Source organism: Rhagoletis pomonella, unplaced genomic scaffold, assembly GCF_013731165.1.
Source record: "Rhagoletis pomonella isolate Grant_MI unplaced genomic scaffold, Rhpom_1.0 Rhpom_scaffold_00009, whole genome shotgun sequence".
NCBI classification, from domain to species: Eukaryota; Metazoa; Arthropoda; class Insecta; order Diptera; family Tephritidae; genus Rhagoletis; species Rhagoletis pomonella.
This window is the reverse complement of record NW_023458563.1, coordinates 40426118-40448642: the sequence shown is the minus strand read 5'-3', so window position 1 is coordinate 40448642 and position 22525 is coordinate 40426118. Positions and strand designations below refer to the sequence as shown.

The 22525-nt window shown below is 35.1% G+C and overlaps 1 protein-coding gene across 1 annotated transcript in view; it reads right to left on the bottom strand.

The window, feature by feature from the left end:
• Positions 1-14176: 14176 nt before the first annotated feature.
• The window catches only part of LOC118745519, a 9895-nt gene continuing 1546 nt past the window's right edge, over positions 14177-22525 (bottom strand). The window contains exon 3 of the mRNA XM_036478966.1: positions 14177-14274. Within this exon, the coding sequence (XP_036334859.1) occupies positions 14177-14274 (98 nt within the window). The remainder of the gene's footprint in view (positions 14275-22525) is intronic.

Below are 22525 nucleotides of genomic sequence, written 5' to 3'. Positions count from 1 at the left end.
CTAAGCGAGTAATAACGGAGTACAAAACCGACAAGTCTCGCTTATTGCTCCCAAATCATGCCTCAGGGAGCATTCTTTAATTGCTCGCTTAGGAGATCTCTCATTAAGCTCCTAAGCGAGCAATACAGGAGTACAAAACCGAGAAATCTCGTTTATTGCTCCCAAATCATGCCTCAGGGAGCATTATTTCGTCGCTCGCTTAGGAGATCTCTTATTTGACTCCTAAACGAGTAATAAAGGAGTACAAAACCGACAAATCTCTCTTATTGCTCAGAAATCAGGTTAAGGGGAGTACTCTTTTATTCCTCACATAGGGAGATCTCCCTTCAAGTTCTAGTGGGTATGTACAGCTGTGCTCACGAAAATAGTAGTAAAATGTATTGACAGGTTTGGAAATTTTTTTCTTTCCTTACATAATTTAAATTTTTTATAAAAATATAGTTAATTCTACAACAAAAGACATGTGTGTTGAAGTCTCAAACTTTCTATAATATATATAAAATCGAGAAAATTAAAAAAAAATTGTAGCCCATTCAGTTTCAGTACACCCAGAAAAAGGTTTAGTTATAATAACCAAGATTTGGCTATAGTGATCAAGTGGCATAGTTGGATATGGCGAAATAAATATATGGTTCACGAAAGTCTGCAATTTACTTAAGACTTCTAGTTGGGACAAATGTATATTTGTTAATAATTACAAAACGACTACCTTGATTGGACAATATTGTTAGTTGAATAAAATCATTGTTGAGCAAATATAAACAATGCTTTGGTTGATGCAAGTTTTCAATTAATTTTGAGAACTTGCTGTAGACTTGAATCAGCTAACCGTTTATTATTGGAAAAAAGTTTCAGTTTGACACAAATAAAAATTTACTCGAGGTTTGTTGTGTTTACTTTCTTCTTTTATTTGCATATATTAAGCATCAAAATACGTATATATTTACATAAGTTAGTTAATAATAAATAGATTGGCGCTTACACTATGTTAGTGTTTGGCCAAGCTTCTCCTCCGATTTGTGGCGTGCGCCTTGATGTTGTCACACAAAGCGGAGGGACCTACAGTTTTACGCCGACTCCGAACGGCGATTGTATTTTTATGAGAAGCTGTTTTTCATGGCAGAAATACACTCGGAGGTTTGCCATTGCCTGCCGAAGGACGTCCGCTCTTAAGAAAAACCCTTTTTTCTATATTTTTTTTATGTTGCTTTGACCAGGGCTTGAACCCAGGTGCAGCGGAGTGGAAGCGCGCACTGCTTACCACTACACCACAGCGGCCGATAAGTTAGTTACTAAAGTAAATAATACATATATATATGGTGGTAAGAATTTCCTAAAAAACAACGATGGAACAGGAACAGTCGTGCGAAAACCCAGGTTAATATCTGCTGGAAGTATACTGCTTTGATTTTTCCTTGGCTAAATAGACACTTTCAAATTATAATTCACATGAATTATATATCCACTGAAAAACCCCGGTTGGCATCAAACTTTTTATTTTTAAATAACTATGCGCGCACCGAAACTACTCGCAGTGATAGCAAAACTGAAACTGAGACAAACAAGTCTGGGCATGTCATAGCACACACTTTTCTTTCTCTACCTATCGCAGCGATCGACATGCCATAGATTACTGAGCGCTCTGGGACCACATGCGTGTTTCGCCCATATACGAACAGCGGTAGCGGAGCAATGATTTCCACGCACAATGCAATGGTCGGCATACTAGCACATTCAAACGATTCAATAAGTGGGACTGTGTGCATTGCTCAGCTGGCGCTCTTCGGATGTGAAACACACATGTGCTCAGAGAGCGCTCAGCATTTTTTAGGGGTGGCTCACAAACCACTCTCAAACCAAATCATGGTTGCCTCAACTAAGATTTGGTAACTATGACTAAACCATGTGTTGAAAGAAAGCTTATCTGCATTAGCAGAGCTTAATAACATCCTTTTATGAACCATGCGTTAAGTTGAATGGAATTTGTAGAAATATACTTCAAAGAAATATTTATTAGTATTAACCAAACCCTTAAACTTAATTAACGATTTGTTACAACCTAGATGAATATTAGAAGCTTTAATATATTTAGTTATAATTACCAACCCATGGTAATAGTTCCCAATCCTTGGTAACAGTTCCCAAATATTGTCAAAATTCGGGAACTAAATATCTTTAGTTGTCGAAACGAATCCTTTTTCTCAGTGTAGCACATTCAAACGATTCAATAAGTGGGACTGTGTGCGTTGCTCAGCTGGCGCTCTTCGTATGTGAAACACACATGTGCTCAGGGAGCGCTCAGCATTCTTTAGGGGTGGCTCACAAGCATGAATATGTTCCACTCTCAAACCAAATCTTGGTTGCCTCAACTAAGATTTGGTTACTATGACTAAACCATGTAATGAAAGAAAGCTTATCTGCATTAGCAGAGCTTAATAACATCCTTTTATGAACCATACGTTAAGTTGAATGGAATTTGTAGAAATATGCTTCAAATAAATATTTATTAGTATTAACCAAACCCTTAAACTAAATTAACGATTTGTTACAACCTAGATGAATATTAGAAGCTCTAATATATTTAGTTATAATTACCAACCCATGGTAATAGTTCCCAATCCTTGGTAACAGTTCCCAAATATTGTCAAAATTCGGGAACTAAATATCTTTAGTTGTCGAAACCAATCCTTTTTCTCAGTGTAGAAGACGAGCTGGAGTCAGAATCTGTTTGCATATTTTAAGCTACAAATTTAAAACATATTTAGATGGTGTGCTTATTAAATACAACATTCACATTAAAATGTTGACTAAAAAGTACGAATGAAATTTAATAGTGTTATATGTGTATGTGCAAGTAAAATTACAGGCAGTCGAACATCAAAAATCAAAGTAAAGCTACACTGAGAAAAAGGATTAGTTTCGACAACTAAAGATATTTAGTTCCCGAATTTTAACAATATTTGGAAACTGTGGGTAAGGATTGGGCACTATTACCATGGGTTGGTAATTATAACTAAATATATTAAAGCTTCTAATATTCATATAGGTTGTACCAAATCGTTAATTTAGTTGAAGGGTTTAGTAAATATTAATAAATATTTTTTTGAAGCATATTTCTACAAATTCCATTCGACTTAACATATGGTTCATAAAAGGATATCATTAAGCTCTGCTAATACAGATAAGCTTTCTTTCAACACATGGTTTAGTCATAGTCAGCGTTGCCACAGACAAATTTTTTTCCTGCCAAAATTTCTTACCATAACCAATCAAAACCTACCAAACATTTTTTTGAGTTTTAATATTTGTTTTCAATGTCAATTTTTTTTTAAACATAGTTAACATAAACTAGTAAAACTAAAACACAATAGATTAATAAAAAAAATTAACTGCGTATAACGATTCATTTTACTGTACAGACTTATCCATATGTACATATGTCTCTTTAAACATTCATACATACATATCGTTACTAGATACGAATAAAGACGCGAACTCAAAAGTTGATAGCGAAAAAAGAGGCGTAAAAAAATTTCGGCGAAGAAAGACTCTTAACATAGGTAACGGCAAATAAAGCCGCTTTAACCTCTTTGACAGCGAAGAAAGACCCATAAACTTATGTCCGCGGTCAACTATATTCCCCAGAACTCCCCAAAGGGTTTTTCCGAGCTCTTTATTCGTGTCTAGTTACGATATTATTATTATTACGTCGAAGATACCCGCACTGCGACCTAAGAAGATATATTGTGCTAAATCAAAACTGTAATCACTCCAACCTTAGGCTATTTATAAAGCTCAGCAATCAGAGAAGGCAATCGTTCTCCAAGGTGTATCAATCTACGATTCATGCTTCGTGGACAGGCACATAGTATATACTCTGGGGTTTCTTTCACTTGCCGACAAACCCTATAGTCCGTCTCTACAGAAAGACCCATTTAATTAATACCGTACGTTAACTAGCAGTGTGCTGTCAGGTTGCCAGTAAGAGTTCTAAGTTCAAGGTGTCTTTTGGAGTTCCTGCTGAAAAGAGTTATGCATATCTTTGATTGTCTTATTCCCTTTGACTTCCGCCAGTAGGCAGAAATTTGAGATTATTCCCAGCTAGCTCCTAAGTAGGTCTGCAGTGTATCCTTTAGATGTACCACAGAAAGGCTAGGGACTATGCAAACGCATTTGGGCTTCACGCTTTGCGAGACAGTCAGCCCTTTCGTTGCCTTCAAACCCTTCGTGCGTGACGCTAGTGTGGGCTCGCAGGTGGTTCAAGAGTTTACAAGCCTTGATGCCGTTTTAATCGACTCGAGGGCCTTTAACGCTGCATGAATGTCCGACATAATATTTATTCTGGTCTCATTTGCCTTCTACGATGACATTCGCGATCACAGACTTCGATTGGGAAGACTTCCGAATGAAATAAGGTTGTTTACGAGCCCATTGGCAGACTTTTCTGGAATCTTCGTCCAAGTACACCATAAATTATATCGCTACCTAAAGGTGAAAAGGTGCCAAGTCCATTTTTTCAAAGTTTAGTTTTTAATGCAGAATGACAGGTAATACGCAACTACATCGATTTTTCGTCTCTCGTGAAAAATTTCTAAAAATGGACTTGGCACCTTTTCACCCTTAGGTCACGATGTATAGATGTCCGTATTGCATATTGGCAATAATAAGGAATACGTTTGTACTTAGGAATCAGGTATATTTACATGTTTGTGGCCGCCATTATACGGCACCGGTGAAATATTTGTGTAAAAAAGGTTGCTAGAATATTTGGAGATACGTACATATGTATTTTCTATTTTTCGCAAATAAGTATTACTCATTGTCCCTAAACCTACCAAAATCCAATCAAGCCTACCAACCTACCAAATGGAAAAAAACCTACCAGTTTTGGTAGGAAAAGCCCATGTTTGGCAACACTGGTCATTGTTACCAAATCTTAGTTGAGGCAAACACGATTTGGTTTGAGAGCGGAACATATTCATGCTTGTGAGCAGTGTTGCCACGCCGTCCCAAGAAAATGTATCACCGACCAAGCCAAAAATGTATCCAAATGTATCCATTTTTCTTTTTTTACGTATCCGTCTCATAACTTGTAAGAAAACCAAACATTTTCAAGAAAAAGACATAATCTAACCCATCCTTAGGACTTGGAATACATGTATATATATTTTTATATTTCATAAAATCAAACATTTGTTATTTCAATTTATAAATAACATTTTTTATGCATAAGTATTTTGCAAAGTAAGTATAATAAATAGTAATTAATATGTTACATTTGTACCTGTATACTCTAAAAGGTGTGTGTAAAACTACTACTGAAAAGTATCAATTTTTCAACAGGAATCTATAAATATACATACGTATAAGATGTTCAGGATTTGATTTTGAACTTGAGATCTTTAAAATATACACATGAATGTTTAAAGTTGCAAAAATTTTTAAACTAAAATTACATTTCCCACAAATAATAAACATTAGGGGCTTACACTTACTCTATTTTAAACATTTTATGTGTTATTTTCCTCTCTGCGAAAAATTTGGTATGTTAAAGTAAACAGGCAGTGTTTAATTTTATTACGCGGTGTGCCAACTTGCACACATTAAAAGAGGAAAATAGTTACCTCTCTTAGGTCCGTTTTTTCAGTGCCAGTTTAAACTTAGATCAAGTAAACTGAGTTTAAATTGAACAGCTGGCTGGCATTTGATTGGCTGTTCTTAGTTTAAACCAGCCAGATCGGGCGTTTAAACTTAGATTAAATCACGGCCGTGCACTGAAAAACTGGCCCTTAATATGCGCAAATAAACAAAAAAAAAAGTGTATTTAAAGTATTTTCAGTAAAATTCATAAAAATTTCCCTAAGTAAATCAAATTTTGTTTTTTAAACAGTGTATTTAAACTACATTGAGATCTTCTTTCTTTTTAAATTAACAAATGAAAATATGTGATATGAAAGAGATATATTTACTTTATACATATATTAAGATCTTGCTTTAAGCATCTTTTTTAGCTAACTAAACAATTGCGCCTTACACTGCTTTGGTGAGATCTGTTCATATGTTCATTGCTTCGTTCAAAAAAATAAAATGCTCTAATTTCACGCTTAAGTAGCAATTTTTAAAACATTTAAAAAACGTCATTAATGAAAATCGATTTTTTAACGAAAAAAACTTTATAGAAAATAAAAAATTTTGGCCTATTTAAAATAGTATCCACATTTATACTAAAAATGTATCCAATTGGATCTATTTAGATCCAAACGGCATCCCTGCTTGTGAGCAGTGGTCGGCGCTTCTTAAGCTGAAATTAGTCAAGAACGTAAACCTATCGGTACGTAAACCCGAGTCAGCTGACACGATCTGTATTACCAGAGCGCCATGTAAATGAAAACTCAACACGGGAGAATTTTTCTGTAGTTGTAGCCCGTAGCGCAGAAATCTGCGGAATTTAGATTTTTCCGTGTCAGCTGATTTCTTCCTTCTATAGATGGTTGCCACTTCGTCAGTTTCGCAAATGGTAAAAAAGATATAAGTTCCAATTCAAGATATGTTTAAAATATTTGAAATTTACTATTGAATAAGGTTTTTGTTGAAAACTAAGTAGTTTATATTTAGCGAAAATCGATTATAGCACGAAAAATTGTAGTTGAAAGGGTAAGTTTATGAAAAGGCATTGCTGAGTGGCAACAGTGTAGTAAGCAACACTGAGGGCTCCAGTAATCGACAAAATTCTGCGTATACAGACTGCGTTTAAGTATATGTTCTGCGTTCTCGACTAATTTCAGCTTTACCACAATTGTGGAAGATCAACTCACACGTATTCTTACGCTCTATCGTTTAGTCGTTGGCTAGAGAGCAACGAATCAACATCGTGTTTGGCTGCTGCGCTTTGTTTCTTGTTTGCAATACTGTCTTGCGAGAAATATTATATGCTTGAAAATGCTTTTGGTGACATGCAATACCTTTTGTGTTATAAGTCATTTAAAAAATAAAGAATATGCTATTCAAAGATATTTTGATTCCTTTCATAAGGAAACATTTTGATGAAGAAGAAATACAACGACTTTTTAATGGAAAAGTTAATTTTCTTTCAAAGAATTAAACGGGGGTTATTAAAGGGAATATGTATGCGATTAAAACACTTTTTTATCATTTCATAATGATATGCAAAATTTTGACGAATATTAATTTCAATTTTTTATTTAAATTTTCAATATTTGACGTGGGTGAATCCAAATGAATTTTGAAATTTTCTATTTGTTTTACTTCAATATTTTCATAACTCAAAAAACTCGAGAAAACCAGTTTTAAAGTTTTGAATTTACATATACTCCCAAAGGAAAAATTAATACATATACAGGTTTATCATTTGTATCCGTGAGTTTATTATGCATGGATGAACATTTTTCGGGTGAATATTTTTCGTGCGAAACTCAGGACAAGGCTGATTTTGTTCTAGTGAGCTACTGGTAATCGTTACAGCTATGAAATTCTTACGCATCATAAGAAAGAGCTAATGTTCATTCTTGCATACTTAACCCGATTTTTGATTTTTTGGGATTATGATACTTTTATAGTAAATGAGCGATGCACATATATGTACATATGTATGTGTTAAATATATGTATTTATATGTTTTTATTGAAGACCGATTAGTTAAAAATGCTTTCACTTCTCGTAATTTCCTACTGGGTTGCTCATGCGGAGCAGTTCTCTTGTTTTCACCAACACAGTCACAGTTTAAAGTTCTGAACACATTGAAAACGACGAACTACGGACCACAGCTTCCAATTTGTCATCTTCATTATCTAAATGCATTGTCGATGGCGACATGATTTATTTGAACGCGGCAGCGACATCATAAATTTGTATGAGTTTGACATAAAAGAAGAGGAAGAACGTTATCTGTCGCCAGAAAAATAGAAATAGATCTAATCTGGCCACAACCACAGCCGTCGCGTAGCCCGGTCGTCGCCAAAATAATTATCTACATAAGAGTACGTGTTAAAATAATTTGACAGCTGTGGTTTGTAGCTCGTCGTTTTCATTGTGTTCGGGCTATAACTTTTGCCGACCACTGCTTGTTAGCCACCCAGTGATCGGACTCCTACCACATTGTGGTAGATCTGCCACTTTTTTCAGCATCTACCACATCTACCACACAAGGTCTGAAATCTACCACATATTCATGTTTTCGAGTAGTTTTAGTTTTGCTCGACAATTGTCCAACACTAAACACTAACAACAGGCAGAATGGGAGGATAAAATAAACTGTAAAATAGTAAATTTTTCAATATTCAATTTTTGGAAAGGAAACGTGGTTTTATTGTTTTAAATTGCAAAATATGTGATTTATAAAAAGAATTAGTAGCGTGGAAATCATTGCTCCGCTACCGCTGTTCGTATATGGGTGAAACACGCGTGTGGTCATAGAGCGTTCAGTAAGCTATGGCATGTCGATCACTGCGCTACCCTGCAAAAATCGTTGGATCATGTAGTCTATTTGTGGTAAATTGGAGTACTTACAAAAGTGTTCCTCTGTCATGCTGTAGCGGACCAACTGGTGTCTCTGCGCTAGCTTATTGTTTGTTATCCGATCACTGAATCACGTGATTGAAGTTGAGCATTTGAAAGCACATTTGCATGTCTGGCTGGAGCTGAACGTGTAGAGATGCTCGCTGTTAGTTCTTAGCTCCCAGCATGTTCGGGTTCGAATACCGTCAGAGGCAACATATAATTTTTAATTTTTGTCTTGGTTTTTAATTTCGAAAAAGTATTTGAGAAGTGAAGAACAAAAGCGTGTACAAACGAAAAAATATAGCAACAATGCCATTGTTATTATGTTGGAGTAGTTTTGTGCTACTCTGATGTAATGCGGGGATGGAGTATATGGTCCTGCCCTAGGACATCGCAATGTTAATTGGACCATATTTTTTATATGAATTGTGGTTAATTTTGGAGTACTGCTTGGTCCTTAGGGAGTACTCTTTACACGCATTCATGGAGTAGTCGCGATTTTTGCAGGGTAGGTAGAGAAAGAAAAGTGTGTGCTATGATATGCAGTGTTGCCAGAACTTTCTGGGCCAACCGGCTAGATTGGCAAAAAAAATCGGCTAAACTGTTTCAACTAAATTTCACATGTTTTATTTAAATAAATCATAAGTAGAAAGACTAATTCTTGGGGAGAAGTTGCAAGCTGGAAAAAAATTTTGGCGGCAAAAATTTGCAATTAGAAAAAACATATGAATGTGGCACGTGGTAGCATTTTTTGTCGACAATAATTTGAATAAACAGGTTCGTCAAATTTAAAAATTTACAAACCGGAGCGATTTATAATAAAAAATCTCAACCGGAGTCGATATAGGAAACGCGACAGTTAGTACGGCAAAGAAATTGAAACGTATGTTGAAGAAAGTCGGACTTGCAAGAAATATACATGTGGATCCTGTTTTTTGTCCCTCTGAAAGAACTTTAAAATTGTGTACAAATTTCTTATGTTTTAAATGCAACCGTGGACACTAGCTGGCAGAGCAACTATTGTCTTCCTAGAGAGTTTTGCTTTACATAGAAATTTGTGCTCTTTTACTTTCATTTTTATGCATTTCAGTGCTGGTTCTTTTAATTCAAGTTGGCCTTCGGTTTTTAGAATTTAAATAAGTTCTCAGGAAAAAAAGTTAGCTTAAATAAGGCCATATGTGTACATAGTGCTTGAAAATATCAATTTTTCCCTTGCCTTAAAACTTTAAGCGTGGGCAACAATGATGTTTTCTAATTTGGGCAGAATTGAATATACGCTATCTGGGAAGACAATACCTGTAACATTTATTCTTGGCAGTATATCCAACCACAAACGCCTGTTAAGCATACAGTGAAACAATTTGTTATTTTCTAAGTTTGCGAATAAAACTTCACACTTAAATTTAAGTCATTGATAACATACATTTTATGAAGAAAGTCCCCGTTACGGCCTTCTTTAGAAAAAAAAATTTGTTTAAAATAAAAATAATCAAATCGGCCCAATTTAATCCTCCACGATAACGCTAGTAGCCATTTCTAACAGATTTTGGGTCGCTTAGTCAAAAATGGAAACATATATATTTGAATTTTAAGAAAACAAAGAACTATTTCTAATCGGCTAAAAACGGCTAACAAATCGGCTTCCGGCTAAACCGAAATTTCTCCGGCTGTTTGCTATTGAAACCGGCTAAATCTAGCCCGATAACGGCTAAAATGGCAACACTGATGATATGCCCAGACTTGTTTGTCTCAGTTTCAGTTTTGCCATCGCCGCGAGTTGTTTCGGTGTGCGCATAGTTATTTAAAAATATAAAGTTTGATGCCAACCGGGGTTTCTCAGTGGATATATAATTCATGTGAATTATTATTTGAATGTATCTATTTAGCCAAGGAAAAAGCAAAGCAGTATACTTAAACCAGCACTTCCAGCAGATATTGACCTGGGTTTTCGCACGACTATTCCTGTTTCATCGTTTCTTTTTAGGAAATTCTTACCCCCATATACATATGTATTATTTCCACTAATAACTATTTATGTAAATATGTATGTATTTTTTATGCTTAATATATGCAATTAAAAGAAGAAAGTAAACACAACAACCATCGAGTAAATTTTTATTTGTGTCAAACTGGAACCTTTTTTCTAATAATAAACGGTTAGCTGATTCATGTCTACAGCAAGTTCACAAAATGAATTGAAAACTTGTATCAACCAAAGCATTGTTTATATTTGCTCAACAATGATTTTATTTAACTAACAATATTGTCCACTCAAGGTAGTCGTTTTGTAATTATTAACGAATATACATTTGTCCAAACTAGAAGTCTCAAGTAAATTGCAGAGTTTCGTGAACTAGATATTTATTTCGCCATATCGAACTATGCCACTTTTGGTCACTATAACCAAATCTTGGTAATTATAACTAAACCTTTTTCTGAGTGTATATATATCATATCCAAGTGTCGGTAGTTTGTACCTTTTCCAAATTTTTAGAACTTACATTGCACCGTAGCAGTAGTCATCTTAAGTTTGAAATACTGGCAGCCGATTTCTCAGTGGATGTTTAATTATAATCAAAAGATTATCTCTTATTGTCATCTTCTCAGTGTACTTAATATATGACTAACTCACCACCACCTTTCATAAGATTTATTAATGGCGAAACCAGCTTTTCCTGTAAATCCTGTAAAACCTGCAAATCGTGAAGTTGGGTTGAGTTGAATCCAAACAGTTTGTTATTTTGCGAAATCCTAGGAAACGAAACAATTGCAAGCTGACACCTTTTTAATAATGGTTTTAATTTAATCAATGCTTTCAATCTGCTCGCGCGTATGAGCTGTCAAAAACTATTGTTTTGAACATGTAAACCTCAAGTAAATGTCAATTACACCAATTCACAAAAGTATTTATTAAATGTAAAAATCAGTACAAAATCAGTACAAACTCAAAAAATCAGAAGATTTCGGGATCTTAAAAATCAGTACAATAGAAAAAAATCAGCACATGTACTGATTAAATCGGCGCATCTGGCCACCCTACTCGAGTTATCGTGTACACGGACGGACGGACAGACGGACCGACAGACAGACATGGCTTAATCGAGAAATCGATTCATTCTGAGCATTTATGTATACATTTGTCTATATCTATCTCGATTCGTTTTGGCTGTTACAAACAACCGTTATGTGAACAAAATTAATATACCCGCGCTCGGGTATAAAAAGGTAGTTAGAGATTTTTTATTCCAAAAAATAACTTCGACTCCACTGAATTATCTTCTCCACCACTTCTGCACCATGTTTCAACTCAATACATTGTATCACTCCTAGAATCAGGGTCTGTTCCAAATAAGGATATTAGGGATTTATTTTGGAACGAATTTCCGTCATCCCTTGTCAAGTTTGGTTTGCAGACAAACCGGTTTCGGCGTTGTGCCATCTTCAGTGTCATTTTTCGTTCTCAATATTAGGGATTTCCCTGCAATACTCAATCAGTTGAGTGTTGCGTTAAATTAGTAACGGAGTCAGCAGAACATGTTGTTGGCTAGAAAAATAGGGATCGTTTCATTCGAACTACGTTGCTATCCAGAGAAATTATACCTTACAAACAAGGCACACTTCAACGTGAGGAATTAATAAATCAGTCAGGGACAATAGAATTTATTATAGTTGGTTGGGAAGGGCGTGGATGGAACTCTTGTTGCAGCTACCTTCCCGTGGTGAGTTCTGAGACGAGTTAGATATGCTGCCCGTGCGAAGAGCTGCATACAAAAAAAAAATTTAATATGACATGACAATAATAATAATAATAATAATAATAAATATGTATACTTACATATAAAACGCTATCATATAATGTGTTGAAATATTACTCCTAGATGTTTAACATAAACCATAGCAGTTGTAAGAAAAATATTCGAAAAGCAACAAAATTTGTAATAAGCGACTTACCTCGGATGAGAAACTTTTCCACCTCAACCAGAAAACTGAAGGGGGGGCCAAGGAAATTGTGCGATGGTGTCCTTTAACCAAAGATGGCTTTGAAATGGCCTGGAAAAGTTTAAGCGACAGATAGGAAAATGGGTGCATTCTTTTGCAACCGAGCTACGGAAGAACCTAGCTTACATGACGAAATACATGCAAAGCAACATCACAAACTCGGTTATTTATCCGAGTTCAGCCAGGTCGGTTAAAAAATACGCGACCGGAAGGGTAGTGTTGGTAAGTGAAAAAACTGCTCTATTGTGAATTGTTAATGGGAAAATGGTGAGGAAAATTTTTGTTTCCTTATATAAATGATTTGTATTTTATATAAGTATATAAATATATATATTACGCAAATATTTCGCATAACTACTCATTTCTATTGGTTTTTGTCTCTATATCCCGTTAACCTAATAACATTTTTCTTTCCAGATACCAACAGGTCTGCTTAAGTAGCTATAAGGAAATTTTACCCGAGTTGAGGGTTCTTTTGACGCTCGTTTACAAAAAAAAAACGCGGCTAATAAACGCATTCTACTAAATACGCTATTGAAAATTTTGTTCAACCTCAACGCAGTAGAGAGCAAATGCGGTAGCTCTATCAAGAAACTGCAACGAGACATAAATAACTGCATCTCGTCACTCCAATTTCATAATATTCCCAGTGGGAAAATGAATGTATAGTAATCGAAAAAATAATCAGTAAGACAACCCTTTTCACATTCGAAAATGCATTTTTTCCCCAGGGCGATGTCCTAGTATCGAGAAATAAACGTGTTTTAATATGAAATTTTTGCAAATTTTTGAATACATTAGAATGCTGATTACATTGTTAGCATTAATATTATCGAGCACGCATAAGAAATGCATTATATTATTTATCACGCACGTAATGCATTACTAATTTTCCGACTGGGATTGACATTTCTAATTGGGATGCAATTCTAACGTATATTTGTTCGGCTAAACTACCAGAACATACATTGACGCCATGGGAACAGACCATAGATAATAAAACAGAAATTTCTAAATGGAAAGACATGGATAGGTTTTTATCTAACAGGTTTCAGACGCTTGAAACCAACTGATCCGAACCCCGAAAATGGCGTAGCTTCAACGTCAGAACAGGTTAGGTTGAGGTGCGAAGGTGAAAGAGAAAATAATACCCAGACTTGCAATGTTACCTCCTGTCATGCCAACACAAATAAAGGAGTGTTATTAGGAACTGCCCGTGTCAATATCCATTATATTGGCGTTAGTTTTCCAGCTGGAGCACTAATTGATTCTGGCGGTCACCTATAGACCCATCAATTGTTATAGAAACCACTGCCCTAGTTCTGCCTCGGTTTACAGAGGATCCTCCGACTTGCCACGTTGGTGATATGACACGAAAGGCATTTCCAAACTTGGTTTTGGCAGATAAAAGATTCTACGACAACGAGCTAATTGATCTCGTATTAGGTGTTCTATTCAACTGCGGTCACATATAGACCCATCAAATGTTATAGAAACCACTGCCCTAGTTCTGCCTCGGTTTACAGGGGATCTTCCGACTTACCACGTTGGTGATATGACACGAAAGGCATTTCCAAACTTGGTTTTGGCAGATAAAAGATTCTACGACAACGAGCCAATTGATTTCGTATTAGGCGGAGATGTTTACCCACAAATCATGTTAAGCGGCATACAGAAGAATGCTCTTAATACGTTTCTTGCCCAAGAGACCATATTCGGTTGGATTCTGACTGGTTGCGCGCAAACACCGAATCCAACCTATAAAAAAAGTATATTTTTCAGCAAATTTTCAACATTTCCTACCCACCACAGCAAGGTTAAAAACTGTAACACGCGGCTGGTTGACTCAACAGGTAGAGGACTTAAAGTGCATACACAGACATACAATTCTTTGGGGCTTCAGGATACTTGATCACAAGAAGACAATCCAAAACGGCCAATAAAGGAAAGGGACTCAAACAGAACTCAAAAATACAATAAGATGTACGCTCATATGAGAACGAATGTAAACCGTAGTGATATTCTCCACAGTAATTCGAACCTACCGAGGACTTTGAGCAACAAATCAAATAATATGAGAGACTAGCAAAGAACTCGTCAAAAAAGAAAGTGTTCTTTCAAGCCGGAGTCTTACTTAAATTCGGCTAAAAAAGATAAAGCTCGATACCAGATTCTCAAAACCATTCGGGTGAATATGCAAAACAACATTACAAAAGGATCGCATCGGACCACGAACTCAGCACTCTTCCATGCCGAGATGAACCTTCCCTTAATCCGACAGTTAAGTCCCACCACCAACAATAGACATCAATATTTTTTAAAGTCCAACTTTCAAAGACCCGCACAAGGTTAGATCTACTTTCGTCCCACCAAGGGTACGAAACATAATCAACCAACTAACGAGTGGATATTAGGAAAAGTTGTCAACGTACACCCCGGTTCCAACAACCGAGTGCGTGTAGTGGACATCGCGACGGAGAAAAGACAAGTTAGGAGGCCCCTCGTAAAATTTGTCCTATTTCGTGCCAACAACGAAGGAACCGAGGTCCAGGAGCCACCAACCACTTCGTAAAAAACATCATTATCCCACTTCCTCTCTGACCACACCATTCCACTTCTACCATTGAAGTGATTCCACCTCAAAATCCCACTTAATACCGGTCTCAACCTGGTATTCGTTCACAATACGTTTTCTATCAAGACGGTTCTTGACCGGGTTACCCCGGGTCGATCTGGTGATATATAACCGACCATCGTTAGATCTAGCAGGCAGCAAAAAATACTCACAGCATAGTCATGGAATATTCTGCCTAGAAACACATGCAGAGATTAGAAAACTAGCGACCTTCATGAGTAATTGACCCAGGCTTACGAAACTTAATGTCACCGTATCAATATAGCCCCGATTGCTCACTGGGCGTGCAGAGATTAGAAAACTAGCGACCTTCATGAGTAATTGACCCAGGCTTACGAAACTTAATGTCACCGTATCAATATAGCCCCGATTGCTCACTGGGCGTGCTGGTTTTCAACCGTAAACCATATATTTCTTTACAAATAAGAAGTCAATGCCCCTGGCAGGTTTTGATAGCGACCAAACATATTGAATTCATTTATCAAAACTTGCAGGGACAAATCATTATTTAGAGATCACGGTACTCATTAAATCGGCACTAAAAACTTATCCGATATCGACACGTTATTTAGAAAAAAAATCGTAAAATATATAAAGTGCCATGATTTCTTGCAATAAATATCGAATTCAAATATATTTGCTATAACTTACAGTACCATTATGCAGAACCAAGAAATGTGTGTACCTATGTATGCAAAAAATCCACTACTAGAGCCGGGATACTATCGATAGTACCGCCACTCGATAGTTTTCGAAACTATAGTTGAAAACATCGTCGTGAAAGATATTGAATTGAAACGCTCAATTGCTTGAAAATTAAATAACTATTAAATTTATAAATTAATTTGTAAATTAAAGAGATTATATAATTTTTTTTTAAATTTGAGTACATCAAAAAGAACTTCTTATAATAATAAAATAAACTTCAACTAAACAAATAAGTGAAATTGGCTGTAATAACACATTTCTAATACTACAAAACAAAAGATATTCGCTTAAATTGACAACTCATACCATCTCTGAGACACTACCTTTCCGAATTTCGAGAATAATCAAAATCGGTTGACGTGGTCCAAAGTTAAGCGGTAACACATACAAAAAAAAAAAAATATTCCGACGAACTGATAACCTCCTCCTTTTTTGGAAGTCGGTTAAAAAGTTCAACTGAGATCGAATGCGGAAGCGCATATCAAAATCCGGACAAAGGAAATTTTTAACATTTTACCATATTATAAGAAAACGTATATAGTCCTAGTTAAAATAATAGCACCACAACATTTTTAGCAGTTCTGACTATTTTTTTTGTTTGTTTAGTGTCTACTAATCTATATACCTATATAAATATGAATGTCTGTTTGTTTATTTATTTATTTATTTATTTATTTATTGAGTCTATGAACATACAAAAGTTCCATACAGATTAGTCAACAAAATTCAAATTAATTGATAACACAGGTTTACAAAAAAAAAAACGCTTATGCATATTAAACCGAACCTATACATCCCTATGTTATTCGACACGCTGAATGCGAATCCGAAGTCCGTTAGTCTCCATCACGTCAGGTTCGTGGTCAGTTGAAGGTCAAGTAGGGAAAAATTCATTGAAAATGAAAAATTCATATACATAAGGTTTTACATTCGCTGAACCCGAATCCGAGGTCCGTTAACCTCCATAATGTCAGCTTCGAGGTCATTAGAAGGTCAAATAGCACATAAAATGTATTCAATAAAAATTAAAAAAAAAAAAAATAGTTTTTGTTGTCACTGAAACCGAGTATGGAGGTCCCTTGATTCCTCAAGGTCATCTGGAGGTCATGCCCAGGTCAAATTCCGATGAATTTTATTGAATTTTCAGGTTTATTCAATGAATTTTTCCCTACTTGACCTTCAAATGACCACGAACCTGACGTGATGGAGGCTAACGGACCTCGGATTCGCATTCAGCATGTCGAATAACATAGGGATATATAGGTTTGGTTTAATATGCATACACTTTTTTTTGTAAACCTGTGTAATTAAAGAAATAAAATTTATAAAATTGAGTTCAACAGATTTTTGAAAACATTTATCGAGCAAGAAAAATCAATAATTAAATTTTTAGAGATCATATTGAATTCATTAATCGCGTGTGCAATAGGAGCATTACGTGCATTTTCTGTTTTGTGATTATCCCCAAAAAATGGGGGAAAAATTCGTAAGCTACACCGAGGAATGTTGAATAAATTTTCTCAATATTAAACGTAAAAGACAAAGAGAGAGAGACCTTCTTATCTCCAAAGACTTAAGATTTATTAATAGTAAGCGAGAACTATAAGATGGTAACGGTTCGGAAAAATTTAAGTTGCGCAAAGCGAACTTTAGGATTTTTGAACACGTTCAATTCGATTTATCATGTTTTTGAACACGTTCAATTCGATTTATCATGTTTTTATGGCAAGGCCTCCAAATAATTGCAGCATATTCTAAATTGGAGCGAACAAAAGACGTAAAACACAGTTTGAGGGTATATGGGTCAGAAAAATTTTTGGTATTTCGCCTCACAAATCCAAGCATTGCGTAAGCTTTTGCAACAATATGACAAATATGGCTATTAAAAGAAAAATTTGAAGAAAAAATTACGCCAAGGTCTTTTATCTCGTTGACAGAAATTAATATTGTAGTTGAAATATTATAAGGCGTAGCCACGATATTGCAAATTTTTGCATAGGTGACTTTGAAACATTTTTTTAACATTCAAAGAAAGACACTGCACTGGTGCACTAAATATTACCAACGATGCAGGTTATCAATTTCAGCTTGAAACTTTGTCGCATCAGATGAGTTCTTTATGATCGAAAATATTTTTAAATCATCTGCATATAGCAAAAAATTTGCAAAAGTAAAGCAAGTATCGTTTATGAATAAAACAAAAAGCAATGGACCTAATATACTCCCCTCAGGAACCCCAGAGGAGGCTATAAAAGGTTCTGAAGTTGTTCCATCTACGGTGACAACACAGCGTCTGTTACTTAAGTAAGACTTAATCCAACGCAAGAAGTCGGAATGAAAACCCAAACATGCTAACTGGCTAACTAATATCGAGTGTGAAACTTTATCGAAAGCCTTCGAGAAATCTGTGTAAACACAATCAACTTGATATCCACTTGAAAATATGCAATGCAGTCTCAGTAAAAACAGCTAGATTGGAGACCGTTGAGCGACTAGAAACAAAGCCATGCTGATTGGGTGAAATTAAGCCCTAAGTTGCAAAATACATTTTTTCTACTACTATATCTTCAAAGAGTTTGGACACCAAAGATAACTTTAATATTGCCCGATAATTACATACATCACTTTTATTCCCACTCTTAAAAAGAGGGTCAATAGAAGTCATCTTCCAATCATCAATAAATACCCCAGAAGCTAGTGATTTATTAAAAAATAACTTCAATGGGAAAAATGGGAAAATTAAAGAGGGACAGTTTCTCAATAATACACCTGCCAAACCATCAATGTCAGTTTTTACAGACGGTTACAGACTCGCAACGTCATTCGACGACAAACTTAAAGACCCAAAATTAAGAGAAGAACTCGCCGCAAAATCACAATCTGGTTGGGTCATCAGAACTAAAGTTAGAGCTGAAGAATTCCGCAAACCGACATGCCACATCAACTGGAAATCGAGCAAATTTGTCATGAAAGAAACCAGCTGAAGGTATGCCGGAACTAGATTTCTTCGACTTAATGAACTGCCAAAAAGTCTTCGGGCTAGATTTTATATTTGATTCAACATTAAGTATGTAATTTCTATGAAGGAATTTATCTAAGCAATTAAATTTCTTTAGATGTTTTTGATAATGTAAAAGAAGATCTGGCTTCCCGTATTCTTGAACTTTTTAAAGAATTTATTCTTTAGATTCTTTAACCTTTTTAATTCGTAATTATACCAAGGTAGCTTATAACTCCTTTTTTAATAACTGGTATATTACTTACACAAAACCGATGCACGATAGTTTTAAAAGTAGTAGAACAATTGGACACATCGGAGCTAGCCAAAACACATTCCCAATCGATATCAGATAGTAACCTATTTAATTTTGAAAAATTACAAGCGGAATAGTTAAAGGGAAGGTTATAGGCATAGAAACAAAAAGGCAGTACTGGACAAGAGGGCGTCGCACCTCCTATACTAACTAAAATCTTCATGTTGTATATCTCTTGAAATATTTGCGGTAGAGCATTGGAACTTGGTGTCGAGATAAATAAAATTAATTTCATACTCATGGGAAAAAATGGGCGGTATTGGAAAAGGGGGCGTGGCACCTCCCATAGGCGTGAATTATTTAATCTGCTCTAACTTCGGAACCGTAAGTCACATGAACTTGAAATTTGACATATCTATTGTAGGTGCTTATAGTAAGGTATACAGTGAAACCCGCTTAAGTACCCCCCGCTTAAGTAACCAACATTTTTGGGCACCGTGAATTTTTGAATGTAATCTGAAGAAAATCCATCTCTTAAGTACCTCCTCACTTATGTATTTACCCAACCCGCGTAAGTACCTAAATTTTTCGTACCCCATTTACCATTTTACTTATAATTTTCCTCTTTTAAGTGCTCTCTTATAATTCCTTAAAATAATTACATATTTTGAAACTCAGTGGCAGCACTACACACCTTCGGCAACCTTCTAAAAAATCAACGGTAATTTTTAGCCACTTGAATCTTCCACATTATTACACTAAAATTTAATGGGCTATAAAACTGTATAATCAGAAAACACTTCTGAGAAAAAAATTTTAAATTTTGGTGAATTTTTTTTCTTTGAGTGTTCTACAAAATTTTAAGCTTAGGTTTATACGGTATTTGTTAGGGAATAAACTGTATTTTAATTGGAAAATCTTAAATTTAATAAATAAACACAAGTGGCAAACAAAATCATTTTGAATTTGGTCCAAAATGATATGTCCAACACTGTTTGTATGTATGTATAAATATGTATAATTAATGACTTTTTAACGAATTTAATTCTTATAAAAATGACATACTATTGCTTTATCTATTTTCTTAAAAAAGTTATTCTTTATTTGTTTATGTGTTTAAATTAGGGATGCGTATCGCCAATGAAAATTCGGTATATCGGTATCGCGATATTCTAAATTCACAATATCCGATACCGATATATCTACTAAAATAATATCGATATATTGAATATCGGAAATATCGAAAACAAAATGGTTAATACAGATATATTTCTTTTCCGCACCACGTATATTTGTAATTAAAATGCAATAAGCATAAATTCAAATAATGAAGTTACTTTGGATAAGATGCACTTTAATGAGTTTGAAGAAATAGTAACTGAGTTCAGCAACTTTGATTTACTCCTTCTCACAAGCAAGACTAATATTTTCAAAAGACACCCCTTTTCATATATATATATATGCATGTATTTCTAGATGTGAAGTACAAATACGTAGTACCGTTCAATTGGTTTTCCAGATGACCTCAAAACTTCAATTGAATCTTCTGAAGCCTAAAATCCCATACAGCAGCTCTGGATTGTCTTAATAATAATAATAATAATAGATTGGCGCTTACACATAGGTCAGTGTTTGGCCGAGCTTCTCCTCCTGTAGATTGTCTGGATTGTCTGGATTGTCTTAGTTAACTAATATTATTTTTATGCAAGAAGTACTTTGCCTTTGCTGTAGAATTTACGAGCATTTATTTCTTGAAAATTGCTACTGATTTAAGAAATTTTGATATTTTCATTTCTTCATGATTACTACGCCAAAAGCTGTTATGTGAGAACGAACACATTTTTCAACTATGTACTCAATTTTATTTTCAATTCAGAAGCCTATATAAATTAACCGATATGTTGAACAACGATATTGATATATTGAATATCGTATCGGTATCGCGCATCCCTAGTTTAAATAATGTTACGGGCTTGGTTTTAAACTACGTATACTTTATTAAATGTTCATGTTTTATTCAACTATTTACATATTTATGTAAGTTAACAAAAAATTGTAAATATATCAATAATTATGTTCGTTAAGTACCCGCATCGAGGTACTTAAGCGGGTTTTACTGTATATATAAATGAGACTGTGAAAGGGAGCGTGGCGAATCCCAAAGGCGTGGAATATTTACCGGCTATAACTTCGGAACCATAAGTCACATAAACATGACATTTGGTATGCAGACATATCTATGGTAGGTGCTTATAGTAAGGTATATACAAATGAGTTTGTAATATAAAGCATAGCACTTAATATAGGCGTGGAATTTTTTATCAGCCATAACTTCGGACCCCTTTAATTCCTTCTGATGTGGGGTGAAACCCGCGGGTAAAAGCTAGTTTTTTATAAAAGTTGTACAAAACATAAAGAACTACAAAATCATTAAAATTTCAAGCTTTTTAATTCGAATTTCTATACAAATTTCCAAAGCTATCGATAGTGGCGACAGTTCTCAGTAATATCGATAGTATCCCAGCTCTATCCACTATAAGTGAGTATCGATCTCTTAAATCGGACTCCAATCAAGTTTTTAGTTAGGTCATCCAGGTCATCCACGGAATATCTGACATTTAAATGTACCACTGAAGAGTATTAACACAGCACCGGTATGCAACCTCAAACAACATTGCACAAACATTTTTCAGTATTTAGTAAAAATTGCTTGAATAAATCCATTTTGGCCCAAATTGCATTCAACTGCATATCCAATATATATGTAATTTATTTTAAGATTCTCAAAGACCGCCCTCCAATCGGAATTTACCATATCACCAAATACAAATATCAAAAAAAGGCAACGGTTTTCTCTTTTATTGCGGATCGACTGCAGTGCTTATGCATTTTAAAACACGATACAGCAGGGCTTCGAAGTAAAGGTTTTCTTAGGGATGTGCCGGGTATCCGGTAGATATCCGTCATCCGGCTTATCCGGCTTTTTTGCTGTTATCCGACTATCCGGCCGTATACTAACTAAAATCTGGCCGGATTTCCGGATTTCGATTATAGAAGATTTTATTTAAAAATCTAGTTAAGAAATTTATTTTTTTTTATTTTTATAGTCCAATTTAATGTTAGATACCATTAGTAATTAAAGTAAACAATTTTAATATTTTTTATTATGAAAATATGTATTTCCGAGTTATCGGGCTAAAATCGATTTCTATTTTCAACATAAATGCTACCCGATACACTAAACTCACTTTCTGGGTTCACTGAGGAAGGCTGTGCACAGAGATACTTCATTGCCAGTATAAACAAATTTCGAAATTCTTTGCGAAGGACCTACAGTTTTATGCCGACTCCGAACGGTGATTGTGTTTTTATGAAAAGCTGTTTCTCACGGCAGACAATTTACCAAAAATAA